This window comes from Hyperolius riggenbachi, chromosome 2 (assembly GCF_040937935.1).
Source record: "Hyperolius riggenbachi isolate aHypRig1 chromosome 2, aHypRig1.pri, whole genome shotgun sequence".
NCBI lineage: Eukaryota > Metazoa > Chordata > Amphibia > Anura > Hyperoliidae > Hyperolius > Hyperolius riggenbachi.
The window spans coordinates 252777705-252802621 of NC_090647.1; the positions used below are offsets into that span (position 1 = coordinate 252777705).

Sequence of the window (24917 nt, forward strand, 5' to 3'; positions counted from 1 at the left end):
AAAGGAAATAAATATGGCAGCCTCCATATTCTTCTCACTTCAGTTGTCCTTTAAAAGCCAGAACCACTGAAGTAAGGGTGTGTATATAGTCTGTCAATTGTAGCACTATACTAATCTAACATGATTACAGCTGTTTTGGTCTGGTTGGTCCTCACCAGTGTAAGGCATGGATGATTATGGCTCTGCGAGGTAAGACTTGGGCTTATAGCCTATTTATACTATGAGCACACTGGCACTCGAGTGGTTTTGGGTGTGTGTCTGACTTTTAGAGACATAAAGTAATGATTTACATATATAGTAGGGATGTATCATTGAATTATCATTGAAGATGTTTTTGCTAACTTAAAGCTGAATGATTGCAAATGCTTTTTGTATGTTATTTTATAAGCAAATTTAAATCTAGCCTAGCTTTTCTTAGTGCAATGGCTTTTTTGGTCGTCTTAGCCCCTTACAAAATGCTAGTGGTTTTGGTCTACCATAAGCTTACTGGGTACTCCGTAACTGCTGTATGTTTAACCCTTTCAGGACTACAGTGCACTGACCCCTTATGGATCAGAGACTTTATTTTACATTATATTTTGTGATCACTATGATTGGCTCAGCACAGAACTCAGCTGTCATTAGGTGGGATCGTGTTGGGTGTACGGAATCTGGTGTAGTTAAATCTATGCTGTGTGACACAATAAAGGCTTATATGTTACTGTATGCAGTTCCCAGGGGGTTAATGATTGGAGCAATGTATCTGGGCTAAGTAAACCCAACTCTTTATTTTTTTCCTTTTATTTTCCCATTTCTTCCACCTTCGCCTAGCTTTATTTCCTCTCATGCAAACATAAAGGGAGCCATACTAAATTACACATAAATACTTTGCAAAAATTGTGCAAGTCCTCTTCTCCTCTGGCTATACATTTTATAATGCTGGATTAATTTGGACTCTTATCCAGGTTACATTGACTGATTTTTACAGAGAAACATGAAGCTCAAGAAAGTCTCTTTCTTTTTGCAATGTTTTCAATTGCTAACGTGAAATAATTGAAGTTTGTTTGTTTCTTTCTGCCTGCTCGCTTGTTTTTGTGGGTGTTTTTCTAAGCGCTTTTGCAGAACGCTTCCTTCTTTTGATCTGGAAGAAAATCTTTAAAAAATAAATAGTGTATTCTTATGAAAAAAAAGGCTAACCCAATCGCTTGCGAAAGCGATTTTGTGAGCGTTTTGCGTTTTTCCTATACCTTCTATTGAGGCAAATCACCTCAAAAATGGCCCAAGCACCGCTTTTCAAAGCGGAACGCAAACAAACCGCTCTGATATGAACTCTCTCATAGAGAATCATTGCACAAGCGCTTTCAGGGCGATTTTGAAAATCTGCCCTGCTTAAAATTTTACAAAAACGCTTATAATGTGAACAAGGCCTAAGAGGTTGCAGCTAGAGTTTGTGCAAATTAAGTTGTAAATTTATATGCAGATTGAAATTGAACTAATCAGAATCTGCAGAAATTGCATTTAATTGGTCCAATTTTAAGGTGGCCACTAACGATACAATGTGCTAAATGATCGTTTACGAATGATTCTTTGAATGATCGGAAATGATCGTTTGGGACCACTAATGGACAAAAAAAATCTCCTAACCAATCTAATCAGATTAAAGAAATCGATCTGAAAATTGGATTGATTTCGGTAATCTGATCAGATTGGTTGGGAGATTTTTGTCCATTAGTGGTCCCAAACGTTCATTTCCGATCATTCATACGAAGAATCGTTTGTAAACGATCATTCGGCAAATTGTATCATTAGTGGTCCACCTTTAGTTTGCATACAGGTTGTAATCGAGGTCGCATGAATTCAGTCAACTGATCTCTACTTTCATCGCATTTCCCCTCTATCAATTCAACAAGTTTAGGCTGTAGTTGTAGCTGTATTTTCTCTGTTTAGATTAGAGTTTAATGGATAGAATAGAACTTCTTATCCTAGTTTAGTTTGTAGAAAAAATTGAGCAGTTTAGAAGCTCCTGAGTTTGAATTATGGCTGTCCCTTCCTATCTCCTTGCTGTCAGTGCCACAATAATGCTGCTTTCAGTACATACAAAATTGAATGTTCTAACACAAGAAGAATGAGACCATTTACTTTTGTTCTAAAGTCTAGAAGAAAATGATGCCAATATATATTTTGCTGTTTATAGACTTTATAAAGAGCCACTAAACACGACCCTGGAGTTAAAAAATTTTTTCTAAACCTGGTTTTCACTTATCAGAATTTAACAGAGCATTCCGAATTGTATGAACTGCCACGAGCATTATGTGAGCCGTTAATTCATACCAAATAAACTTTGCATATGCGCCTACTGTGAAAAGGGGTACTTGCCTTTGCTTTCCAGAAAGGTTTACCGTAACTCTTTTTTTCACTTATTGAATAAAGTCTGTAGTTTATTGCAGTTTATTTGAATTGGGGATAGGCAATGAATCCAGTGAGTTGATACAGAATTAAGGAAATGTTTTTTTTTGCAAACTTATGCAGCTTGAAAATGGGCCAATTGAAGGAATCCAGGTTTTTGTTTTAAAGGGAACCCAAGGTGAGAGAGATATGGAGGCTGCCATATGTATTTCCTTCTTAACATTGCCAGTTGCCTGGCAGCCCTGTTGGTCTTCTGGCATAAGTAGGGTCTGAGTCAAACCCTAGAACCAAGCATATGGCTAATCCAGTAAAACCTGAGTCAGTGGAGTCGGAGTACCTGATTAGCATATGCTTGTTCAGGGTCTATGGCTAATAGTATTAGAGACACAGGATCAGGGGGACTGCCAGGCAACTGGTAGTATGTAAAAGGAAATATGTATGGCAGCCTCCATCTCACCTCGGGTTGCCTTCAAGAAGGAACTGCAGCTACTACTGAAAATTAGGTATGTATTTGCTGAGTGAAAACTGGTCCAGTCAATCATTGATCAGATCCGTTTTCACTATGAACTGGGCCACGGACTGAGCCATCAGGATCCAGGATCCTGTGAAGAGGAGACTGGATCCCCTCACCGGATCCTTTTGGCTCGCTCAGAACGCTAATGTGAATCAGGCCTTATGTGTTTGGACTGGTGGTCACCCAAGACACACTCTGTCCAGCTTCTCAGCTGGAATTTACCATCTTTAGTAATAGTATTTTTTATGTGGCAAGCATTATGCATCTTATTTCTTTTTCATTATTAAAACAAAATGTTCCGCTTGTAAGACCTAAAGCACACCTGAAGTGAGAGGAATATGAAGGCTGACAGATTTATTTTCTTTTAACTATGAAAATTACCTATCTGTCCTGATGATTCTCTGCCTCTAATATTTTTAGCCATAGACCCTGAACAAGTATGCAGTTGAGGTGCTCTGACTGAAGTCTGACTAGATTAGCTGAATGCTTGTTACTGGCATGTGATTCAGACACTCCTGCAGCCAAAGAGATTAGTAAGACTGCAGGGCAACTGGTATTTTGTTTAATAGGAAGTAAATATGGCAGCCACCATATGTTCCTCACTTCAGGTTGGTTCCCTTAAAACTAATTAGATGCAAGCAAAATTTGCCTGCAATTTTAAAGGAGCAAGTCAACTTTGCTGGCAACCATGCTTAGACCTAAGAAAAAGCAGACCAATCCCAAGTGGCAAAGTAATTTTACTTTTCAAGTGCTTGATAAATGATCATTCAGATATGAAATGGATTGGTGCCATCACACCACCTTTACCTATGCGAGACTGATAATATGAACTTAGTACTTACGGTTTGAAATTACAACAGATGAGTGTTTTGTTGTTGTTGTTCTTGGAGCTGAGCATGGCTATCAGTTTGATGAATTTGTACCCTTGACATTAAAGAAATCTTCTCAAAAACTGTGTTGGCTGTTTGCATGTGTATGTTATGTGTAACAACCACCTCTGCCAGATCTACTCCTCATTCATAGTCGGCCAAATTAATGTTCGAAGACAAACAAATGGACAAATAGTATAAAAGGGTGTTGTAATCTTTCATCTGGCAGCCTCATTTTTCTTTTTAACAACACAAATGACTTCTCTTTAGATGTTACAGTACTTTATTATGTAATGGCCTCTCTAATATAGTCTCATTGGATTGAATATTGACTCAATGTTGACATCAACCTGGAACAAAATTTGATCCTACTTCATGCTATAGTTTACTGACATAAGGCCCAGGAAGGCAATATAAAATTTCACTGCTAGGTGCTTTTAGAAAAAAAAATCTGTGTTGTAAAATTGATTGTGCAAAAACAAAATAAATCTTTATTCCAGATATTGTGCATGAATTATTCACCATGCACAAGGGGTTGATGTTGACAAAAGACAAATGTTTATTTGAAAGCAATTTTGTGAGCTGATGTTTGGAATTGCATTAAACTGGAAGCAATTTATTTTGCTGTTTTCTGAGGCTGGCTTGTTTCCTAAGAGTGTTCTATCTAGTCACGTCCCATCGGTGTTTGGTGTCAGCATGGCAGTTTCATTGTCATGTTCCCCATCAACTAATTAGACTTATGACCTTTACTGGCTGCAGAAGATTGTAAATTTAGGAACAAACATCTCATTTCCCTGAGAAAAGTTAAAAAGAAGTGTGTCTCCGTTAAAGATCGTACTGAAATAAAATAAACATGATAATCATTTTATTTATTTTTTTATGCCCTGACATATACAGTATTTTATTGTAAAATGTTACCCATAAATTATTGAAAATATGGTGATAAAATACAGTAAAATCCATTCTAACAATAAAACTTAAAATCTAACAGACATTTCAAAATCGATCATACGCTCCTTAGTAACTCCAATTTGGCCATCCCCGCCCACAAGATCCACAGATATCAGCCATGTACAGCCTTCAAATTACAGGACATGCACCCTCAGTGATTCCACACAATAACTGTAGACCACTGTGATGGAGGCTGATAATGAGGTTAAGGCTGGTTTCATCCTTGTGCGGTGTGATGATCCCACGGCTGAGGAGCCTGCCACAGGATCATTGCACCCCACAAATATCCAGTTCATATGGCCCTCAGGCAGAGTGTGCCGATAGGGTCATATGAAAAGGCTTGTACCCATTCAGGGACGTACTCACTGCTGGACAGGAAGTATGCCGCTGGGATTCCCATTGGCCCACGCATCGTTGCATCGTGCTCTGCCGTATACACTTACTGCATCGGCATAGACATGCATTACTGCATAATCCTGTGGTAGGTACGGATCATGTGGTAACGCACAGATGACTTTGCATCGGGATTGTGATGATCAGACTACCTCGATACATCACAAGTATTAGTGTCCATAGATTTTTATCGCCCTTGCAACAGGGAGACGTACAGCACGGCAGGATATGTGAAAGGGGCCTAAAAGTAGAATTGTTAGGATTAAGAATGCCAAAAATGTTTAAAATGGAAATGCTACAGTTACAAATATTTAATGTAATTACCTATCACATTGTCAATGAATATGGTATTCTATGGCAGACCTTGTGACCCATATGCAATTACCGTATATACTCGCATACAAGCCGAATTTTTGACCCCCAAAAAGGGGGTCAAAAGTTGGGGGGTTGGCTTGTATGCGAGTCTTCCCTGGTGGTCTAGTGGTGGGTGGTGGGTGGTCCGCACCCCGCTCCCCCCCCCTCCCCGCTCCCCCCCTGCTATTACCTGCTTAGGCAGCGGCCGCTTCCTAATCCGCGTTCCCCTTCTGGAACTTTTCCGCGTGTACTGCTGCTGTGACGATGCAGGGGGGCAGGAAAGAGCGGTTCCCTTGGTAACGGCGATACAGATCGCCGCTATAGGGAGCCGCGCTCTTTCTCGCCGGGCGCGCTGCTGTGATACACGCTGAAAAGTTTCAGAAGGGGAACGCGGATTAGGAAGCGGCCGCTGCCTAAGCAGGTAATAGCAGCAGCGGCGGCGGGGGGAGCGGGGGGGAGCACTACCCATCTATGCTGGGCACTATACTGGCTAAACTGGGCACTATACTGGCTAAACTGGGCACTATACTGGGCACTATACTGGCTAAACTGGGCACTATACTGGCTAAACTGGGCACTTTACTAGCCATACTGGGGCACTATACTAGCTAAACTGGGCACTATACTAGCTAAACTGGGCACTATACTGGCTAAACTGGGCACTATACTAGCTAAACTGGGCACTATACTGGCTAAACTGGGCACTATACTGGCTAAACTGGGCACTATACTGGCTAAACTGGGCACTTTACTAGCCATACTGGGGCACTATACTAGCTAAACTGGGCACTATACTAGCTAAACTGGGCACTATACTGGCTAAATTGGGCACTATACTGGCTAAACTGGGCACTATACTGGCTAAACTGGGCACTATACTAGCTAAACTGGGCACTATACTGGCTAAACTGGGCACTTTACTAGCCATACTGGGGCACTATACTAGCTAAACTGGGCACTATACTAGCTAAACTGAGGCACTACCTACCCATACTGGGCGCTATACTGGGCACTATACTGGCTATACTGGGCACTATACTGGCTATACTGGGCACTATACTGGCTATACTGGGCACTTTACTAGCTATACTGGGCACTATACTCGCTATACTGGACACTACCTACCTATACTGGGCACTATACTAGCTATATTGGGACACACTGGGGGGCTGCACCAATCCAGCATTTCCTACCCCCGGCTTATATGGTGGTCAATCAATTTTCCCTGTTTTTTTCAGGGAAAAGTTGGGGGGTCGGCTTATATGCGGGTCGGCTTATATGCGAGTATATACGGTAACTTTTTCTCCTGTGTTTTCTCTTAGGCGAGATGTTCAAACTTGTCAATAAAATGCCTTCTAAACCAGCAGCAAGCAAAAAAATGCTTAAACTAATTTTGACAGTACTTTGTCACCTACATTTTGGTACTTTTTCCATTGCTATGTGTCAAAAAGTTATTCTAAATTAAAGATGAAAAATTATATCCTAGGAGGAAAAGTTAATTGCATATGGGCCTGTGTCTCCTCACTCCTTGAACTTGAAGCTCTGCAACGGCAGGGTCCTCTCATCTACTGTTTCTTGAAACTGCTGTTTTTGTATTGTAGAACATTTTGGATTGCCATACTTGTATAGTATTTCCTTTGTCTTATGTTTTGAAATTATATTGTACATCAGTATAAATGATGATCTAAATCGGTAGGAATAAAAAATCTGATTAGGCAGTGATTTAAAAAAAAAAAAAAAAACTTTTATTTTTTTGTTTTAACAGATAACATTTCAAGTCCCATACTTTAAAGGGAACCTAAACTGAAAATAATACCAGTTGCCTTTCTCTCCTGCTGACCCTGTGTCTCTAATACTTTCAGCCACAGCCCCTGAACAAGCATGCAGATCAGGTGCTCTGACTTAAGTCAGACTGGATTAGCTGCATGGTTGTTTCAGGTGTGATTCACCCACTACCTCAGCCAAAGAGATCAACAGGACTGCCAGGCAACTGGTATTGTTTAAAAGGAAACATCCATATCCCTCTCAGTTTAGCTTCCCTTTAGGCTGCTTTCACAGTAAGACGTTACAGGCGCACGTTACAGCAGCCTGTAACGCAGCCCACCGCACAGTAATGAAAAATCAATGGGCTGTTCACAGTGCCCACGTTGCGTTACAGTGTAACGCTGCACGTCAAGTGAAAGTACTGCATGCAGTACTTTATACGCGGCTAAGCCTCGTTAGACTGTTTGTACATGCTCAGTAATGTTGGAGGAGGAGGTCTCCCCTCCTCCTCCGCGGCCAGCCACATGGCTAATTAATATTCACTGCATTGTGTGACGTGCAGTGTTTACTTCCTGGAGCGGCTGCTCTGTGCAGTGATTGGCTGACGGGACCATGTGATGCGGATCACGTGGTCTCCGCATCGCATAGCACAAAAAAGGCACACCAAGAGCTGCATAACGCAGCTCTAGGTAGCGTCCTCCTCCAACACAACCAGGTGTTGCGTTATGGTCAAGTTATGCAACCTATAACGTCCCCTAAAACGCAACGTCCTGGTGGGAAAAAGGCCTTAAGGTGCATCTGTATATATAGCATTACAAAAATGGCAACTGGGTAACATTGATATCCAGTCCTAATGAGCTGACTCTTAATTTCAGAGTCATCAAACTGAATCTATGCTTCTTCTAAAGAGATTTTTGCTTTTTTAACCTCTTTAGCGGTAATCCTGAGTCAGGCTGAGGACCGAAATTCGCAGCTCAGAGCGGTAATTCCGAGCCTGAGTGGGTTATATGCAGGAGCTGCTGCAGGTATATTTTTTTTTCTTCTTGTTTTTAGGATCTAACAGCTTATGAAAAAAATTGCATGGCTTTTAGACCCTAAATCTGGAAAAAAAAATCTGAGCGCTAGGGAGGTTAAAGACATAAGACATGCACTTTAGTTAGTAGCTGTGTCTCAATCATAGGTTATGGTCTTACCTACATTAATTGTGCATATACGAGGTAACAAAGTCATTATAATACAAGGTACAGTGAACATAATTATTACATCAAATAATATTATTGATATTTGTATGTAATAGTCAATATTTGTATCTAATGGTCATGTCTGGTTTGAATAGACATTGTGGGATTTTTCATTTCTTGCATACAGTTTATTTTGGTGTATAATTCCTTAATGGTTGTGGTTGTGGCTGTTGCTTTTTCCATTTTCAGACTATGCATTTCTTTACTGCATTCCTCGGGTAACTTATCTTTTTAATTGATGACTCATTGTGGTGAAGAAGTCAATAGGAGGGGCCATACAGAATCTGCATGTCCGTTAATTTCTATTGTATAGATCACTTTTTTTCCAGAGAGGAACCACAGCTGGGCAACTTCAGAATATGTGAATTAAACTACTTACTACACCATTGCATCTCCATGGTTGTGATGCAGAATGTGGGTATATCTTACATGAGACAGATTATGAGATTCTATATCAGTATCTGAGAGGCTGTGGATGTTTTGTTGGTGAATATGCACATTTTTCTGTGCTGTGTATCAGATAGGGGCACAGGTCCAGTAATCATCTTCAAAGTGGGGTAGATACATTTTTCATACAGTCTTGCATTAAAAAAGGATTTTTTTTTTAAATGAGAATTTTCACATTGGAAAGAAAATGTGCTTACTTTGACCATATTGCAAAAATTCAATGTATTTTCACAAATATATTCTCAAAATCAAAAATAGCTTTGATAATAGTAACACTATTAACTACTATCAGAAGTAGCAGCGTTTTAGTTACATTCTGTTGTGGGCTAGAAGCCATACAATAGTTCAGCAACTTGTATTCTGTCCCAGGGTCACCTGTTGATAAATACTTTAACACCTACTTGTATGTAGATAACTCTCTGAGCCTAGTTATCTAAGGTCTCGTAAGCTGAAGGCGATTACCTCACTGTCAGCTGCTCCTATGCGCTGGCTAGGCACTAGCTAGCATTCAGCGAGGACATTGGATTGGCAGCCACTGCACTGAATCACATCTGAGCACTTTGATGCATTTTTTGCTGAAGAGTAACTGGATTATGTGTCACCCACTGACACACATGCAGTGTCAAACGCTGCCATTTAAGTTGCAGCCGAAGGCATTTCGACTCAAGACTGAACTGCCCAGCAAACACGCAGTCCTGTTGCCCAAGGCTTCTCCAGTGATCCCAAAAAAACATCCAATGAAAATACCATAACTGATCCAGTAATCAATGACTGGATTGACATTCATCCACTATTAAGTGGCTAGGAATTGATATCCTCACCTGGTTCATATCAAATCGTAGTAAGGATTGTTGAAAGGCTAGTAAATTAGTGCTTTTGTAGTTACAGATGCATTCAAAGCAACAGTTTTAGGCTGGTTTCACAGTGGGACGTTACAGGCGCACGTTAGAGCAGCCTGTAACGCAGCCCACCGCACAGTAATGAAAAATCAATGGGGCTGTTCACAGTGCGGACGTTGCGTTACATTGTAACGCTGCGTCACAAGGAAACGTACTGCATGCAGTACTTTGGACGCGGCTGAGCCGCGTTAGACTGCTTGCACATGCTCAGTAATGTTGGGGAGGAGCGGAGAGCGGCCAGGCACATGGCTAATTAATATGCACTGCACGTTATGACGTGCAGTGTTTACTTCCTGGAGCAGCCGCTGTGTGCGGCGATTGGCCGGCGGGACCACGTGATGCCGCATGCGCACAAGAGTGCGCATCACGGCATCACTGACGCCAGAGTGAGCTGCACAACGCGGCTCACTCTGACGTCCAGATCCAGCACCACCAGGCGTTGTTAGGGGGACGTTATGCGACCTTAACGCCCCCTCTAACGCAACGTCCTGGTGTGAAATTAGCCTAAATGACTATAGGACAGCCTGCCTGGGTTTGAATGAAATAAGTTCTAACTTTGGGCAACCACAAGGGACTGCAGCTGTTAACTTGCTATCTTTTCAGCAGGGTTTTCCATGTTCCTTTATGAGTTAGAAAAGGGTGCAGTTTTTCTTATCATCCAATAGCAATTTATTTATGCATCTATGTTTGATATGTCTCTTGTGGTTTGCCTCTATTACTGTGTGTTTGTACTATCCATAAACTATTTATAAAGTATTTGTGCTACCCTTCCATGTTTAACTGTTCCATTTACACAGCCACAGAAGACAGTGGCACGTAATAAATCAATAATAATCAAGAAGTGGTATATAAAGGAAAGACCTCTTAATCCGTTTTCTAAAATACTGTGCATTATCAATGCCCAGAATAAAAGGAAGACTTCCGACAATTGTTGCTAAAGGGAACTGTTTGGAAAAGAGGACTCGTGAATAATTAATGCTATCCTGTAGCTTCACAGAGTGTTTGTATGTGCTGTATGAGATGGAGTAAGCTACTGAAGGCCATTTATTGCTAAATGTATTCTGTTTGAGATGAGCCCACAGACGGGCTTCTGTTCGTATATCAGAAATGGATATTTGTCTTCCTGAACATAGAGTGAACCTGAAAATAATAAGACCTCAAGTTTCCCTGTACATTTCACAATATGGGGCTATATGCAATTCTCTTTTTCACCTGAGTTTTCTCCTAGGAGATAATTTTTCTAATTTGATTTTAAATCACTTTCCAACACTTTTCAACAAAAAAAAGTACCACAAAGTTGGTGAAAAAGCACTATCAGAATTATTTTGAGCAGTTTCTCGCCTTCTCTGGGTTTAAAAGGCATTTTGTTGACAAGTTTAAAAATTTAACCTAGGAGAAAACTCAGGCAAAAAAGTGAATTGCATATGGGCCATGATGTCTTCTTACCTATAATGGGTCTTATTCAATTCACTTTTTCTTCTACGTTTTCTAATAGGAGATAATTTTCTCTTTTATCTTCTGATTAACATAACTTCAGCACTCTGCAACTGAAAAAGTATCAAAAGTAGGTGAAAAGGTGCTGTTAAAATTATTATTCTTTAGTATTTTCTTGCTTGCTGGTAGTTTAAGAGGAATTTTATTGATAAGGTGTGAAAATATCACCTAGGAAAACATTTAGAAGAAAATGAGAAAAAGCTGAAAAAGTTAATTGAATAAGGGCCAGTGTGTCTCCTAATTGTATATTTGAATCTAATGATCTGGCTTAGTTGACAAAAAGCAATTTTGGTAAATTGTCTTCTATTTATAGTAGTTCTTAACCGTAATATCATTAATCTATACCAGATCAACCAGGGTCGTAACTAGAAATCATTGGTCCCCCTGTAAACGTTTGGATGGGGCCCTAACTTAGGGTACAACTTGGTATGCACCCTAAGAGGCACAGTGCTTCATATTATGTTGTCAATTTTTTTTTTTTTAAAAAGACTATATAAATTTTAAATACCAGTGATCCCAAAGGAATTTCAGCAACTGAAGGCCATATTCTCTAAATGCTTATGGTGACCACGTAGCACACGTTGTGCAATTAGTGCAACCTACATTACCACCTAGGCAACATGGATTGCACAATGCACATTACGTAGTCTTAATTAAAGGTAAAATTACCATGCACTCCCTACACACAGCACGTTTACTAGTATTTAGTGAATATCCACCCCTATAGTCACCATTAATGTAGAAAACACCCGAATAACCTCAGCTCCTAAAGCTCGCTGTCTAGGGGTATGTCTAAACCATGAGCTCTAATTTAGACCACATATTTGCAACCTCCTGTTACTTCCATCTAAAAATCATTTACAGAATTTGTCCCTTCCTTTCATAGGAAGCAACCAAAATATACACGCTCTAATCATATCCCAACTTGACTACTGTAACACCCTACTCTGTGGTCTACCAAAACACAGACTGGCACCTCTCCAGTCCCTATTAAACTCTGCTACCCATCTCATCCATCTTTTCTCCCGTTGCTCTGTGGAAGCCCATCTCTGCCATTCCCTCAATTGGTTACTTTAGGCACGTGCATTGTCTCAGCATGAGAAATATTGGCCAATCCGAGAGGAACAGAGGTGTGGGAGGGAGAAACAGGAGGGAAAGAGGCTTCAGCCAATCAGGCTGCATTAGTTAAGTCTGAGGGGAAAGTAAAGAAGCAAAAAAAGACAACCCAGCATGCTTTATAGATTTGTTTGTGCAGCAATGTACCAAATAAGAGTCGGGTAAACTGAGGAATGATCATTTATCAACAAGAAAAGTAATGGTGAATTTTTACTTTTGAATTGCCTGGTTAGCATCCCTATTACTTGTTTAGAAGATAAAAGTAAAGAATTGATTTTTTTATTTTATGCCCGACAGTTACACTAAAAGGTTCCTCACCTTTTTGACACTTTAGCTGTGTTGCATTGATACAGCAGTAACTTTATAATTACTTATACCATCTTAGTGATATGGTTTGTTTTTTTCAGTACAATCTAGGCTTTCTTTGGATTATATTTTTCCCCCCAAACTATTTTTATAGTCATTTTATGGGGAAAATTAGGCATAAATGCAGAAAGGAATAATATGACATATTTAACAGAAAAAATACAGAGATTTATTTCTTCATATGCTATGCTGTTATTGTTAAAATTTGGTCATGTATTGAATTTTATTTATTTTATTTTTTAGGCCATGAAAGTTCTTTCAAAGAAAAGGTTACTGAAGCAATATGGTTTTCCACGTAAGTATTTTAATGGTATTAAAGTTGATTAGAACAGCAATTTCCTAAAATGGTATTTTTACTAAATCAATGTCTATATGAATAAAAACTTGAGCAGTGAATCTATGGCAAGACCCACATTGCAATCTAAAACGAATTCCATGAAAGAAATTAAAGTGGAACTTCACACAAAGACAGAAAATGTAACTGGGTCACAAAAGTTCCAGTCCTCTGACAATTACTCTCTTTACATGGAAGTACTTAATTCAGAGTCTCTTAGCATATTGGCTGGCACTGGGGTTAACTTCACAGTGAAGGTTCCTATTATGTGATCAGTTCTGAAATTTAAGGTGAAATGGCAAAAACCGTTTATTAAACCCTATTTCTGATGTATTTCAAAAGACATGATTCAGAAGCAAGAAACTTCTCCAGCATACAACTGGTATGAGAGACAGTAGATGTGCGTATGCATGGTAGACCTAAAAATAACCGCTTCATCCAAAGAAACTAGTAATAGCAGGGCATGTGGCTAACAGAGGACCACCACAAGTAACAATTTGATTTGAATACTTTTTTGGTAAAAGTCTCCACAAAAAGCACAATATTACAATTTTCTACACCTTCATATTGACTATGAAAAATAAAAAATTAGTGTGGCAAAATGGTTGCAAGATTTTTCTCATTTAGATTAGACCACTCTGACTAATGGTGGCCATACATGGTACAATAAAAACGTTTGATTATCCCGTTTTTTCGATCTAAATGATCGAATCGACTGAAAGTTGAAAATATTATTTCTTTTCGATCAATAAATTTGAACGATTATCCTGATTTTTCGCGAAAAAACGTATCGGACATGCTGAAAAACTCTTTATATTCGATCTAACGGAATAATCAAACTAAATTATCTAATCGAAAAAAATGAAAAATTATACCATGTATGGCCACCAAGTTTCAAGTACTCATGGCAAATTCTCCCGGCCTCCTCTTATTGAAAAATGTGTCTGAAACAAAATCAATATGCTTATATATCGCCAGATTATGTTGTTCCAAATGTCTTTGTCAGACCCCCATTCCTGCCTTAAATGTGGCTCAGCCCATGCAGACTTATCCCATAACTTCTGCACTTGCAGAGCGATATAAATGTTTTGGCAACTAGAGATAGCCCAAACGGTTCGCATGCGAACACGAACACGCGAACTTTGGAGGTTCGTGTTCGCGGTGAACAGCGAACTATATGCGAGTTCGACCCGCCACTATACTACATCATTAGGGCCAACTTTGACCCTCTACATCAGTCAGCAGACACAGGGTAGCCAATCAGGCTTCACTCCCTCCTGGAGCCCCTCCCCCCTTATAAAAGGCAGGCAGCATTAGCCATTTCACTCACTCGTGTGGCTGCAGTAATTAGAGAAGGGAGAGCTTGCTGCAGAGAGACATAGGGAAAGCTTAGTTGGGCTCTTGTTAGGCTTTTTAGCTTGCTCCTTGCTGATACTTATTGCTAAAAAGCACCCCTCAACAGCTCTTTTGAGAGCTAATGTTGTTCTTGTGATCTATTTTTTTGTGTGTGTGTCCCACAGACACTTACACAGCCCTGTCAGTCAGTTGCAGCTGGCCCTTGGCCCCTTGGTAATTCCTACTGTGCCACTGCCAGGCCCTGCACATTCAGTGACTACCTGTGTATGTGACAGCTGCACATTTGTAATACCCATCCCTGCATACCTACCTGTTCAGTGCACCTACCTACGTGACCACACGCTGTGTTATTTTCCAGTCACTGCACCTGTTCACGGTACCTGTGTGTGTGACAGCTGCACATTTGTAATACCAATCGCTGCATACCTGTTCAATGCACCTACCTACGTGACCGCAAGCAGTGTTATATTATATACCAGTCACTGCACCTGTTCACAGTACCTGTGTGTGTAACAGCTGCACATTTGTAATACCAATCATTGCATACCTGTTCAGTAGTGCACCTAGCTACGTGACCGCACGCAGTGTTATATACCAGTCACTGCACCTGTTCATGGTACCTGTGTGTGTGACAGCTGCACATTTGTTATACGAATCACTGCATACCTGTTCAGTGCACCTACCTACGTGACTGCACTCAGTGTTATATACCAGTTACTGCATACCTGTTCACGGTACCTGTGTGTGTGACAGCTGCACATTTGTAATACTAGTCATTGCATAATTGTTCACAGTACCTGTGTGACCGCACGCTGTTTAATATACCAGTCCGTGCACACCTGTTAACTGCACGCATGTGACAGCTGCACATTGTATTGTAATACCAGTCACTGCATACCTTTCACTGCACCTGTGTGACTGCACATTGCATTAGTCAAGTCAGTGCATACCTTTCACTTCATCCCCCCCCCCCCTCCCAATATGGACAAAACAACAGGCAGAGGCAGACCCACAGGCAGGCCACCCGGCAGGTCTGTTTGAGGTCGTGCTGATATGATTTTGTGCGGCCCTGGCCCAAAGTACAGTGCTCAGAAAAAGGCATGTCCCATCAACACCCAAGATTGTCAGAACGTGGTTGACTATTTAACAATGAACACCTCATCTTCCGCAGCCATCAGTGCTATTACAAGCACCACATCCGCTGCATTTGACACTTCGCAGGAGTTATTTGGTGGGGAATTAACTGATTCACAGCCATTATTGTAACAACAAGATGAAGGTGCTAAGCAAGTTACACCACCTCATATGTTTGAGTTAGGCGACACTATGGACGTAAGGTGTGAGAAGGAGGATGATGAAGTACCTGCTGTTGGTGCAGTTTTGGAGGTGTCTGATGCAAGCAAAGCTGGGTAGGTTGATTATGATGATACGGATCTCATGTGGGTTCCCAATAGAGGAGATGAACAGGGGAACAGTTCAGAGGGGGAGTCGGAGAGGAGTAGGAGGAGATGAGTTCCGGAAAGAAGGGGGAGCACGTTGTCAGAAACAGCCGGTGGAAGCGTCTGGCGCCATGTATCGCCACCTATGGACAGCCAGCCAACATGCCATTCAACGTCAGCTGCTGACGCCACCATAGTGCCATCAACCCTGGGCTCAGCGGTGTGGAAATGTTTTTATTTGTCTGCCTCAGATCTGAGCAATGCCATCTGTTCTCTCTGCTGTCAAAAATTGAGCCGTGGAAAGGCCGACACCTGTGTAGGGACAACTGCCTTATGAAGGCACATGGAGAAAAGGCACAAACTGCAATGGCAAGACCACCTGAGGAAAAGCAGCACACAAAAGCAAACCCACCCTCCTTCTCCACTTCCTCCTTCAGGTGCATCATCTTCAGCTGCTTTTTCCCTTGCACCTTCACAATCACAGTCCCCCTCCTCCACTCCGGCTCTCACCTTGAGCAGTTCCTGCTCCTCTGCCCACAGCAGCAGCCAGGTGTCCGTGAGGGAAATTTTTGAGCGGAAGAAGCCAATGTCTGCCAGTCACCCCCTTGCCCGGCGTCTGACAGCTGGCTTGGCAGAACTGTTAGCTCGCCAGCTGTTAACCAGCTGGTGGACTCTTAGGCCTTCCAAAAATTTGTGGCCAATGGGACACCACAGTGGAAGATACCAGGCCACATTTATTTCTCAAAAGAGGCCATACCCAAACTGTACCGTGAAGTTGAAAGGCAAGTGGTGTCATCTCTGGCACACAGCGTTGGGTCAAGGGTCCATCTGACCACGGATGCCTGGTCTGCCAAGCACAGTCAGGGCAGGTACATTACTTACACAGCCCATTGGGTCTACCGCTGGCAAGCAGGGAGTACGTGGCTGTGCAGCGGACCTTGTTGTGACACCTCCAGTCCTCCTGCCACCTCCTCTCCTTCTCCTCCTGCTACATCCTCTTCGCTGTTGTCCTCCTCCTCCTTGGCTGAGTGGCAGTACAACTCTACTGGTGCTGCGATCTCCTCTCCAGCTACACAGCCCCAGCTCCCCAGGGCCTATGCTGCATGCCAGGTACGATGGTGTCACGCCATCTTAGACATGTCTTGCCTCAAAGCGGAGAGTCACACTGGAGCAGCTCTCCTGGCTGCTCTTAACAAACAGGTGGATCAGTGGCTGACCCCGCACTAACTGGAGATCGGCAAAGTGGTGTGTGAGAAAGGCAGCAATCTCATTTCGGCTTTGAATTTGGTAAAGTTGACACATGTACCCTGCATGGCACATGTGCTGAATCTATTAATTCAGAGATTTGTGTGTAAGTACCCAGGCTTACAGGACGCCCTGAAGCAGTCCAGGAAGTTGTGTGGGCATTACAGGCGATCTTACATGGCCATGGCACGCTTGGCCGATATTCAGCGGGAAAAAAACTTGCCGGTGAGACACTTGATTTGCGATAGCCCGACTCGCTGGAATTCAACCCTCCTTATATTTAACCATCTCAGGGGCAAATCCAGGATTTTCAAAGGGGGGGGATTCCTGAAAGTGGCATGTGGGCGTGACCAAAACATGATGTGCGTGGAGCCAAATACTAGCAGTTTCTAGGCTAAATTGCACCCAGGGCGAGGGCGTAAAATGTGCCCCAATGTGGAGACAGGTATAGGTGCCCACAGTATAGGTAGCCCACATAGTTGCCCCCAGTGTAGGTTAGATAGGTATATGGCTCCAATATAGGTTAGATAGGTATATGGCTCCAGTATAGGTTAGATAGGTATATGCCCCCCAGTATAGATAAGATAGGTATATGCCCCCAGTATAGGTTAGATAGGTATATGCCCCAGTATAGATTAGCTAGGTATATGCCCCAGTATAGGTTAGATAGGTATATGCCCCAGTATAGATTAGCTAGGTCTATGCCCCAGTATAGGTTAGATAGGTATATGGCTCCAGTATAGATTAGATAGGTATATGGCTCCAGTATAGATTAGATAGGTATATGGCTCCAGTATAGATTAGATAGGTATATGCTCCAGTATAGATTAGATAGGTATATGCCCCAGTATAGGTTAGATAGGTATATGTCCCCCAGTATAGGTTAGATAGGTATATGCCCCCCAGTATAGATTAGATAGGTATATGCCCCCCAGTATAGATTAGATAGGTATATGCCCCCCAGTATAGATTAGATAGGTATATGCCCCCCAGTATAGATTAGATAGGCATATGCCCCCCAGTATAGCTTAGATAGGTATATTCCCCAGTATAGGTTAGATAGGTATATGCCCCAGTATAGGTTAGATAGGTAGGCGGGGGGGGGAGCGGGGAGAGAGGAGTTTCCACTTACCTGCCTTCATCCTGCACGCAGCTTCTATCTTCTGCTTGTCCCGGCACGCGTCGCATCGGTAAGAGCTCCCCCTGTGATGACATGCGGTACGTCATCACAGGGGGCGCTGTTACCATAGCGACAGACGCCGGGACAGGAAGTACATGGAAGCCGCGCAGGATCCAGGCACCGTAAGTGTAAAGTCTTCTCTCCCCGCAGCTCTGCCTTACGCCCGCCGCCAGCAGCAATCGAGGCCCCCGCAGCGCCGCACACATATCCTTCTGGTCGCGGGGGGGGGGGGGTGTTCCAGACACCCGGAATACCCCCTTCGGTGCGCCAGTACATCTGCTACAACAGGAGAAAGCCGTCAACCAGTATCTCTACAACTACAGTAGAAGGAAATACTCTGGGGAGATGGGGATGTTCTGGCCGAAGTACTGGACACTCATGCGAAATGCCTGCAGGCTGTTGCGGCCGTTTGAGGAAGTGACAAACATGGTGAGTCGCAGTGAAGGCGCCATCAGCGACTTGATCCCATATGCTTTCTTCCTGGAGCGTGCTGTACGTAGAGTGGTGGATCAAGCTGTAGAGGAACGTGAATAGGAACAGTTACAGGAACAGGAGGAAGAGTTGTGGGATCAATTCTCAGAACCAGATGTTTCCTCAACACCTGCGGCAGCACGGAGGAGGAGGAAGAGTCGTGTGGGGAAGAGGAGTCAGATGATAAGGAAGGTGTTTTTTTGGAGCAGGAGGCGGAAGAACAACCGCAGCAGGCGTCACAGTGGGCTTGTGCTGCTCAACTTTCCAGTGGTATTGTTCATGGCTGGGTGGAGGTGGAGAACTTACCTGACATCACTGAGGAAGAGCAAGAGGAGATGGATAGTACGTCTGCATCCAAATTTGTGCAGATGGCGGCTTTCATGCTGTCCAGCCTGTTGAGGGAACCCCCCTACAAGTGACCCCATTTTAGAAAGAAGACACCCCAAGGTATTCCGTTAGGAGTATGGTGAGTTCATAGAAGATTTTATTTTTTTAAGTTAGCGGAAATTTATTTTTTTTGTCACAAAGTGTCATTTTCCGCTAACTTGTAACATAAAAATAAAATCTTCTATGAACTCACCATACACCTAACAAAATACCTTGGGGTGTCTTCTTTCTAAAATGGGGTCACTTGTGGGGTTCCTATACTGCCCTGGAATTTTAGAGGCCCTAAACCGTGAGGAGTAGTGGCACCTAGTGGCCTAGTGGCCTTTTTAAGATCCTAATTTTGGATCAAGCCAAGTAAACACAACTGAGAGTCAGAGGCTGCAGGGCACCCCATTTTGTTCTGAAGATATTGTCACCTGCACAGATTCTCCTCTTTTTAATTTCTATAAATCTTGAATCTTGTCTTTGAAGTCTATCCTGTCCACATGTTTTCTGTATCTCCCAGATCCTAGCTTCAAATCTTCTATCTTAACACAGGTGCACTATAACCATTTAGGTGGAGTCTGTCTTTACTGTAGAGCAGGGGTCTCAAACTCGCGGCCCGCGGGCCATTTGCGGCCCTCGATACAATATTTTGTGGCCCTTGCCGGCAAAAGCTTCCTTATAGTTCGCTTCAGTGCTCCCAAGTAATCCGCCGCATCCCCGCCGCTAAACGAGGGCTGCAGAGCCCCCAAATCGCCCGGGGGGCAATCCACCGGCATTTCCTGGAAGGGGCAGAGCTTTCAGCTTCAGCTCTGCCCCTCCTGACGTCAATCGCCGCACGGATCGCCGCCTCTACCCGCCCCTCTCTGTGAAGGGAGAGTGAGAGGGGCGGGCAGAGGCGGCGATGCGCCGCAATTGGGAAATTCCTTATGCGGCCCAGCCTCATCCTGACTTTGCCTCCTGCGGCCCCCAGGTAAATTCAGTTTGAGACCCCTGCTGTAGAGCCTGTAGCAGACTTAAGTCGACTTTCCTGCAAAATCACATAACTCCTTGCAGGGACGTAGCTACTACGTCCCTTCCCATTCGCCCACCGTGCATGCTCCTGCAATCATTAAACACTGTTCTCATTCATTGATCTAAGTCCCTGTGTGAATGACTACTGCGTCTATTAGACGGCGAAGCCATTCACAAAAACCTTATACTCACACACCCACGCATTACTCTCTCTTTGCGTAGTAATACTACGCATAGAGAAGTTATGCTTGAGGACATCTTGTGGCCAAATAGTAAAATTAAATCTACACACTATTTTTTGTTTGTTTGTTTCATCATTAAAAGACATTTTTTAACGTTTAAAATTAACCCCTTACCTCCCAAACTTTCCAATATTTACCCCCCAATTAACAAAAAAAATACAATAAAAAAATGCATGAGTAGTTACCTTAGGGACTGAATTTTTTTAATATGTATGACAAGAGTGTATATTTCTGTTACTTTAAAAATTATGGGCTTGAAAATAGTGACGGATGCAAAACTGAAAAAATGCACCCTTATTTCCAAATAAAATATTTGCGCCATACATTGTACTAAAGAAGAATTTAAATGTTGCAATAACTGGGACAAATGGGCAAATGTGTGGGTTTAAAGGAATACTATCGATCTATGCGTTTATTTTTAAATGCTGTATGTTGTAGCACACATTAGGACAAGTACTAGGAGCAATTTGATTCCTCACACAGCTGTTCCCCTCAGCTGTAAAATCCTCCGTCCGTTTTAGATACAAAATGTATCTAATACTGATGGTTCCCAGAGGGGCTAGACCATGTCTCTGCACAGGGGAGTTGCTATCAACTCCTCAGTTTATAGTTTAATTATCACCTTGCTGAAATAATCTTATTGATATGGTGGTAAGGTGTTAAAGATTCTAGAAATGTGTGTTTATTATCTTTGCTTCTCTTGACTGATAAAGATACTAATAATGCTACTTGTAAACAGTGGTCTGCCCCTCTCAGCAGCTTGTAGAGTTGATGCAGCCTGGAGTGAATCATCTTAAGCAGGCAGCCAGGCAACCAGTCTGAGTGTAAACACAGACTAGTGTTATAGCTAGTTATATTCCAGCAATATTACAGCTCATTTAGTTACCTGTTACCACCTCAGATCAGCCTATTTTTCCCCATGTCGCCTGCATGCTGTGAGTGACACAGTGAAATATATTTGTGAGCTGTGTGAAAAATGAATTTTTAAGCAGAAATAGAGGGAGAGAGACCTGGGTTAATAAATAAAGTGCCCCTAGCACTACTGGTAATGTGTACACTAATATAGAGTATTCAAAAAAAGTTGTTTCAATCGATAGTATTCCTTTAATTTACGGTAGCCTGTATTATTTTAAAACCATAATGGCTGAAAACTGAGAAATGGATTTTTTTTTATTTTTCCTGTTAAAACACATTGAGAATAAAATAGTTCTTAGCAAAAAGTACTCCCCAAAGAAAGCCTAATTGGTGTCGAAAAAAACCAAAATATAGATTGTTTTGTTGTAATTAAGTAATAGGCGAATGAATGGAAGGAGCAATGACAGGTGAAAATTGCTCTGTTTTTTTTTTAGGGGAAAAACCCTTGGAGATGAAGTGGTCAAGAACCCAAACCATGCATGTGTAGAGTTTTCAGAAAATGTCTGTACAATGCTGGATAGTTTTTCAGGGGTGCTTTACATGCTTATAAGGCTTTGGTTTCCTTACATAAAATATTCTACATTTTTTCTTCCATCTTAGGACGACCACCCCCAAGAGGATCAAAAACTGCATCTGGTGATCAGGCCAAGCCAATGGCACCATTGGATAGAGTTTACCAAGAAATTGCCATTCTTAAGAAACTGGACCATGTGAATATTGTCAGATTAATTGAGGTAAGTGGTAACTATCTGCTAGTTAATGGTTTTCTTGTGTACTTGTGAATCAGTAGTGCATGCATGATATGGGTATGGGTCTATTATCTTTTTTCATCATCTCAGAATTTTTAAGTTCACAAACAAGCATGTTCATCTGCATATGGCATTCGTTCCTCAGTATTTCTGCTCTATTTAAATTACAGTATATCTAAAATTTGAACATGGTATTGAACAACTTGCTGAAAGAAGGTTCCCACTACAATGAAACAAATTACTTTCCTCTAGTTTCTACTTACTGCTAAAATCCTTCTAGTAGAAACCAGTTTAGTTGCAGCCCTATGAAGATATGTCATATCTCTAACTTGCCTATTTTCAAATGCTGCTATTGTGACTTCAGTTTAAAAGTGAATTGGTCTGCTCATGCAGGGTACCTCATGGACCTTTTGACATAGAATTTGAATAGTCTATGGCACACTTCTGGAACATCATCATTGTATGAGGTTTTCTTGAAGCACCTCCTCATTAGCTGCATTTAATTCAAGCTGTATACTGTGCTAGAGGTCTTCATTTAGAAAAGAGTTTAGCACATCAAAACAAATTTAATTTTTTTAATTAAATTGTATGGGATGTGCATATAAATGATATAGCATATAAAATATAATCTGATTCTACTGATACGTTTAATTAACAGTAGTTGCAGTACCATTCAAATGAACAGAGATTGTTCTTCAGACCATTGTTTTATTTTTTCCAGGTCTTGGATGATCCAGCTGAAGATAATCTTTATATGGGTAAGGTTCACATTTGAAAAAAAAAATAAATCTTAACATACCGTATATACTCGCAAGCAAGCCGACCCGCATATAAGCCGACCCCCCAACTTTTACCTGAAAAAACAGGAAAAAATGATTGACCCTCATACAAGCCGGGGGTAGGAAATGCTGGCCTCGTGATCCCCCCAGTGTGTCCCAGTATAGCTAGTATAGTGCCCAGTATGGGTAGGTAGTGCCTCAGTATAGCTAGTAAAGTGTCCAGTATAGCTAGTATCGTGCCCAGTATAGCTAGTATCGTGCCCAGTATAGCTAGTAAAGTGCCCAGTATAGCTAGTAACGTGCCCAGTATAGCTAATATCGTGCCCAGTATAGCTAGTAACGTGCCCAGTAGAGCTAGTAACGTGCCCAGTAGAGCTAGTAAAGTGCCCAGTAGAGCTAGTAACGTGCCCAGTATAGCTAGTAAAGTGCCCAGTATAGCTAGTATCGTGCCCAGTATAGCTAGTATCGTGCCCAGTATAGCTAGTATCGTGCCAGTATAGCTAGTATAGTGCTAGTATAGCTAGTATAGTGCCCAGTATAGCTAGTATAGTGCCCAGTATAGCTAGTATAGTGCGCAGTACAGCTAGTATAGTGCCCAGTATAGCTAGTAAAGTGCCCAGTATAGCTAGTATAGTGCCCAGTATAGCTAGCATCATGCCCAGTATAGCTAGTATCATGCCCAGTATAGCTAGTATCGTGTCCAGTATAGCTAGTATTGTGCCCAGTATAGCTAGTAAAGTGCCCAGTACAGCTAGTAAAGTGCTAGTAAAGTGCCCAGCTAGTAAAGTGCCCAGCTAGTAAAGTGCCCAGCTAGTAAAGTGCCCAGCTAGTAAAGTGCCCAGTACAGCTAGTAAAGTGCCCAGTACAGCTAGTAAAGTGCCCAGTACAGCTAGTAAAGTGCCCAGTATAGCTAGTATCGTGCCCAGTATAGCTAGTATAGTGCCCAGTATAGCTAGTATAGTGCCCAGTATAGCTAGTATAGTGCCCAGTATAGCTAGTATAGTGCCCAGTATAGCTAGTATATTGCCCAGTATAGCTAGTATAGTGCCCAGTATAGCTAGTATAGTGCCCAGTATAGCTAGTATCGTGCCCAGTATAGCTAGGTAGTGCCCAGTATAGCGTCCCAGTGTGGGTAGGTAATGCCCCCCCACCCCCACAGCCGCCGCTGCTATTAGCTTACCCGGCAGCTTCCTCTATTCCCCTCTCCGTCTCCTGCTGCCAGTGCCCCGTGTAAATAATTCACAGTAGCTCGCCCCACGGCGACTGCTGTGTGATGAGTGAGAAGCCGTAAAGAGAGCGGCTTCCTATAGTGGCGATGTGTATTACTCTCACACAGCAGCCGCCGTGGGGCGAGCTGCTGTGAATTATTTACACGGGGCACTGGCAGCAGGAGACGGAGAGGGGAATAGAGGAAGCCGCCGGGTATGTGGCTGGATGGTGTAATGGTTAAGGGCTCTGCCTCTGACATGGGCGACCAGGGTTCGAATCTCGGCTCTGCCTGTTCAGTAAGCCAGCACCTATTCAGTAGGAAACCTTCGGCAAGTCTCCCTAACACTGCTACTGCCTATAGAGCGCGCCCTAGTGGCTGCTGCTCTGGCGCTTTGAGTCCGCCAGGAGAAAAGCGCGATATAAATGTTATTTGTCTTGTCTAAGCTAATAGCAGCGGCGGCTGCGGGGGGGGGGGGGGGGGGAGGGGGGGCTATTGTGGACCAACGACTCGCAAGCAAGCCGACCCCCCAACTTTTGGCCCACTTTTTGGGGGTAAAAAATTCGGCTGGCTTGCGAGTATATACGGTAATCTTTTCATGATGTAAATGTGAGATTATTTATATTAAAGTTTGTATTGTTTTGTCAGTAAAAGCATTGCAGCACCTTACCAGTCTCAATCTAATCATGTTTACAGCATGCTGACAGGGGTCTGAAGTTATGGATAGTCTTCTGAAAATAGAAGCAGTTGGGAAGTATGCAGAGGAAATACTATCAATAATGTGTTACACAAGAAAAAAATGATAGTTTAAGTAAGACTGTGTG

The 24917-nt window shown here is 42.4% G+C and overlaps 1 protein-coding gene across 6 annotated transcripts in view; it reads left to right on the plus strand.

Moving 5' to 3' along the window:
- Window positions 1–24917, plus strand: part of CAMKK1 (calcium/calmodulin dependent protein kinase kinase 1) — a 350786-nt gene that overhangs the window by 165655 nt on the left and 160214 nt on the right. For all 6 annotated transcript variants that reach the window (XR_011026205.1, XM_068268513.1, XM_068268512.1 and 3 more), the window contains 3 exons: window positions 13037–13088; window positions 21959–22092; window positions 22829–22865. Coding sequence is in view for 5 of the 6 variants with exons in the window: in XM_068268513.1 (XP_068124614.1) it covers window positions 13037–13088; window positions 21959–22092; window positions 22829–22865 (223 nt within the window). In the remaining variant the exon portion in view is untranslated. The remainder of the gene's footprint in view (window positions 1–13036; window positions 13089–21958; window positions 22093–22828; window positions 22866–24917) is intronic.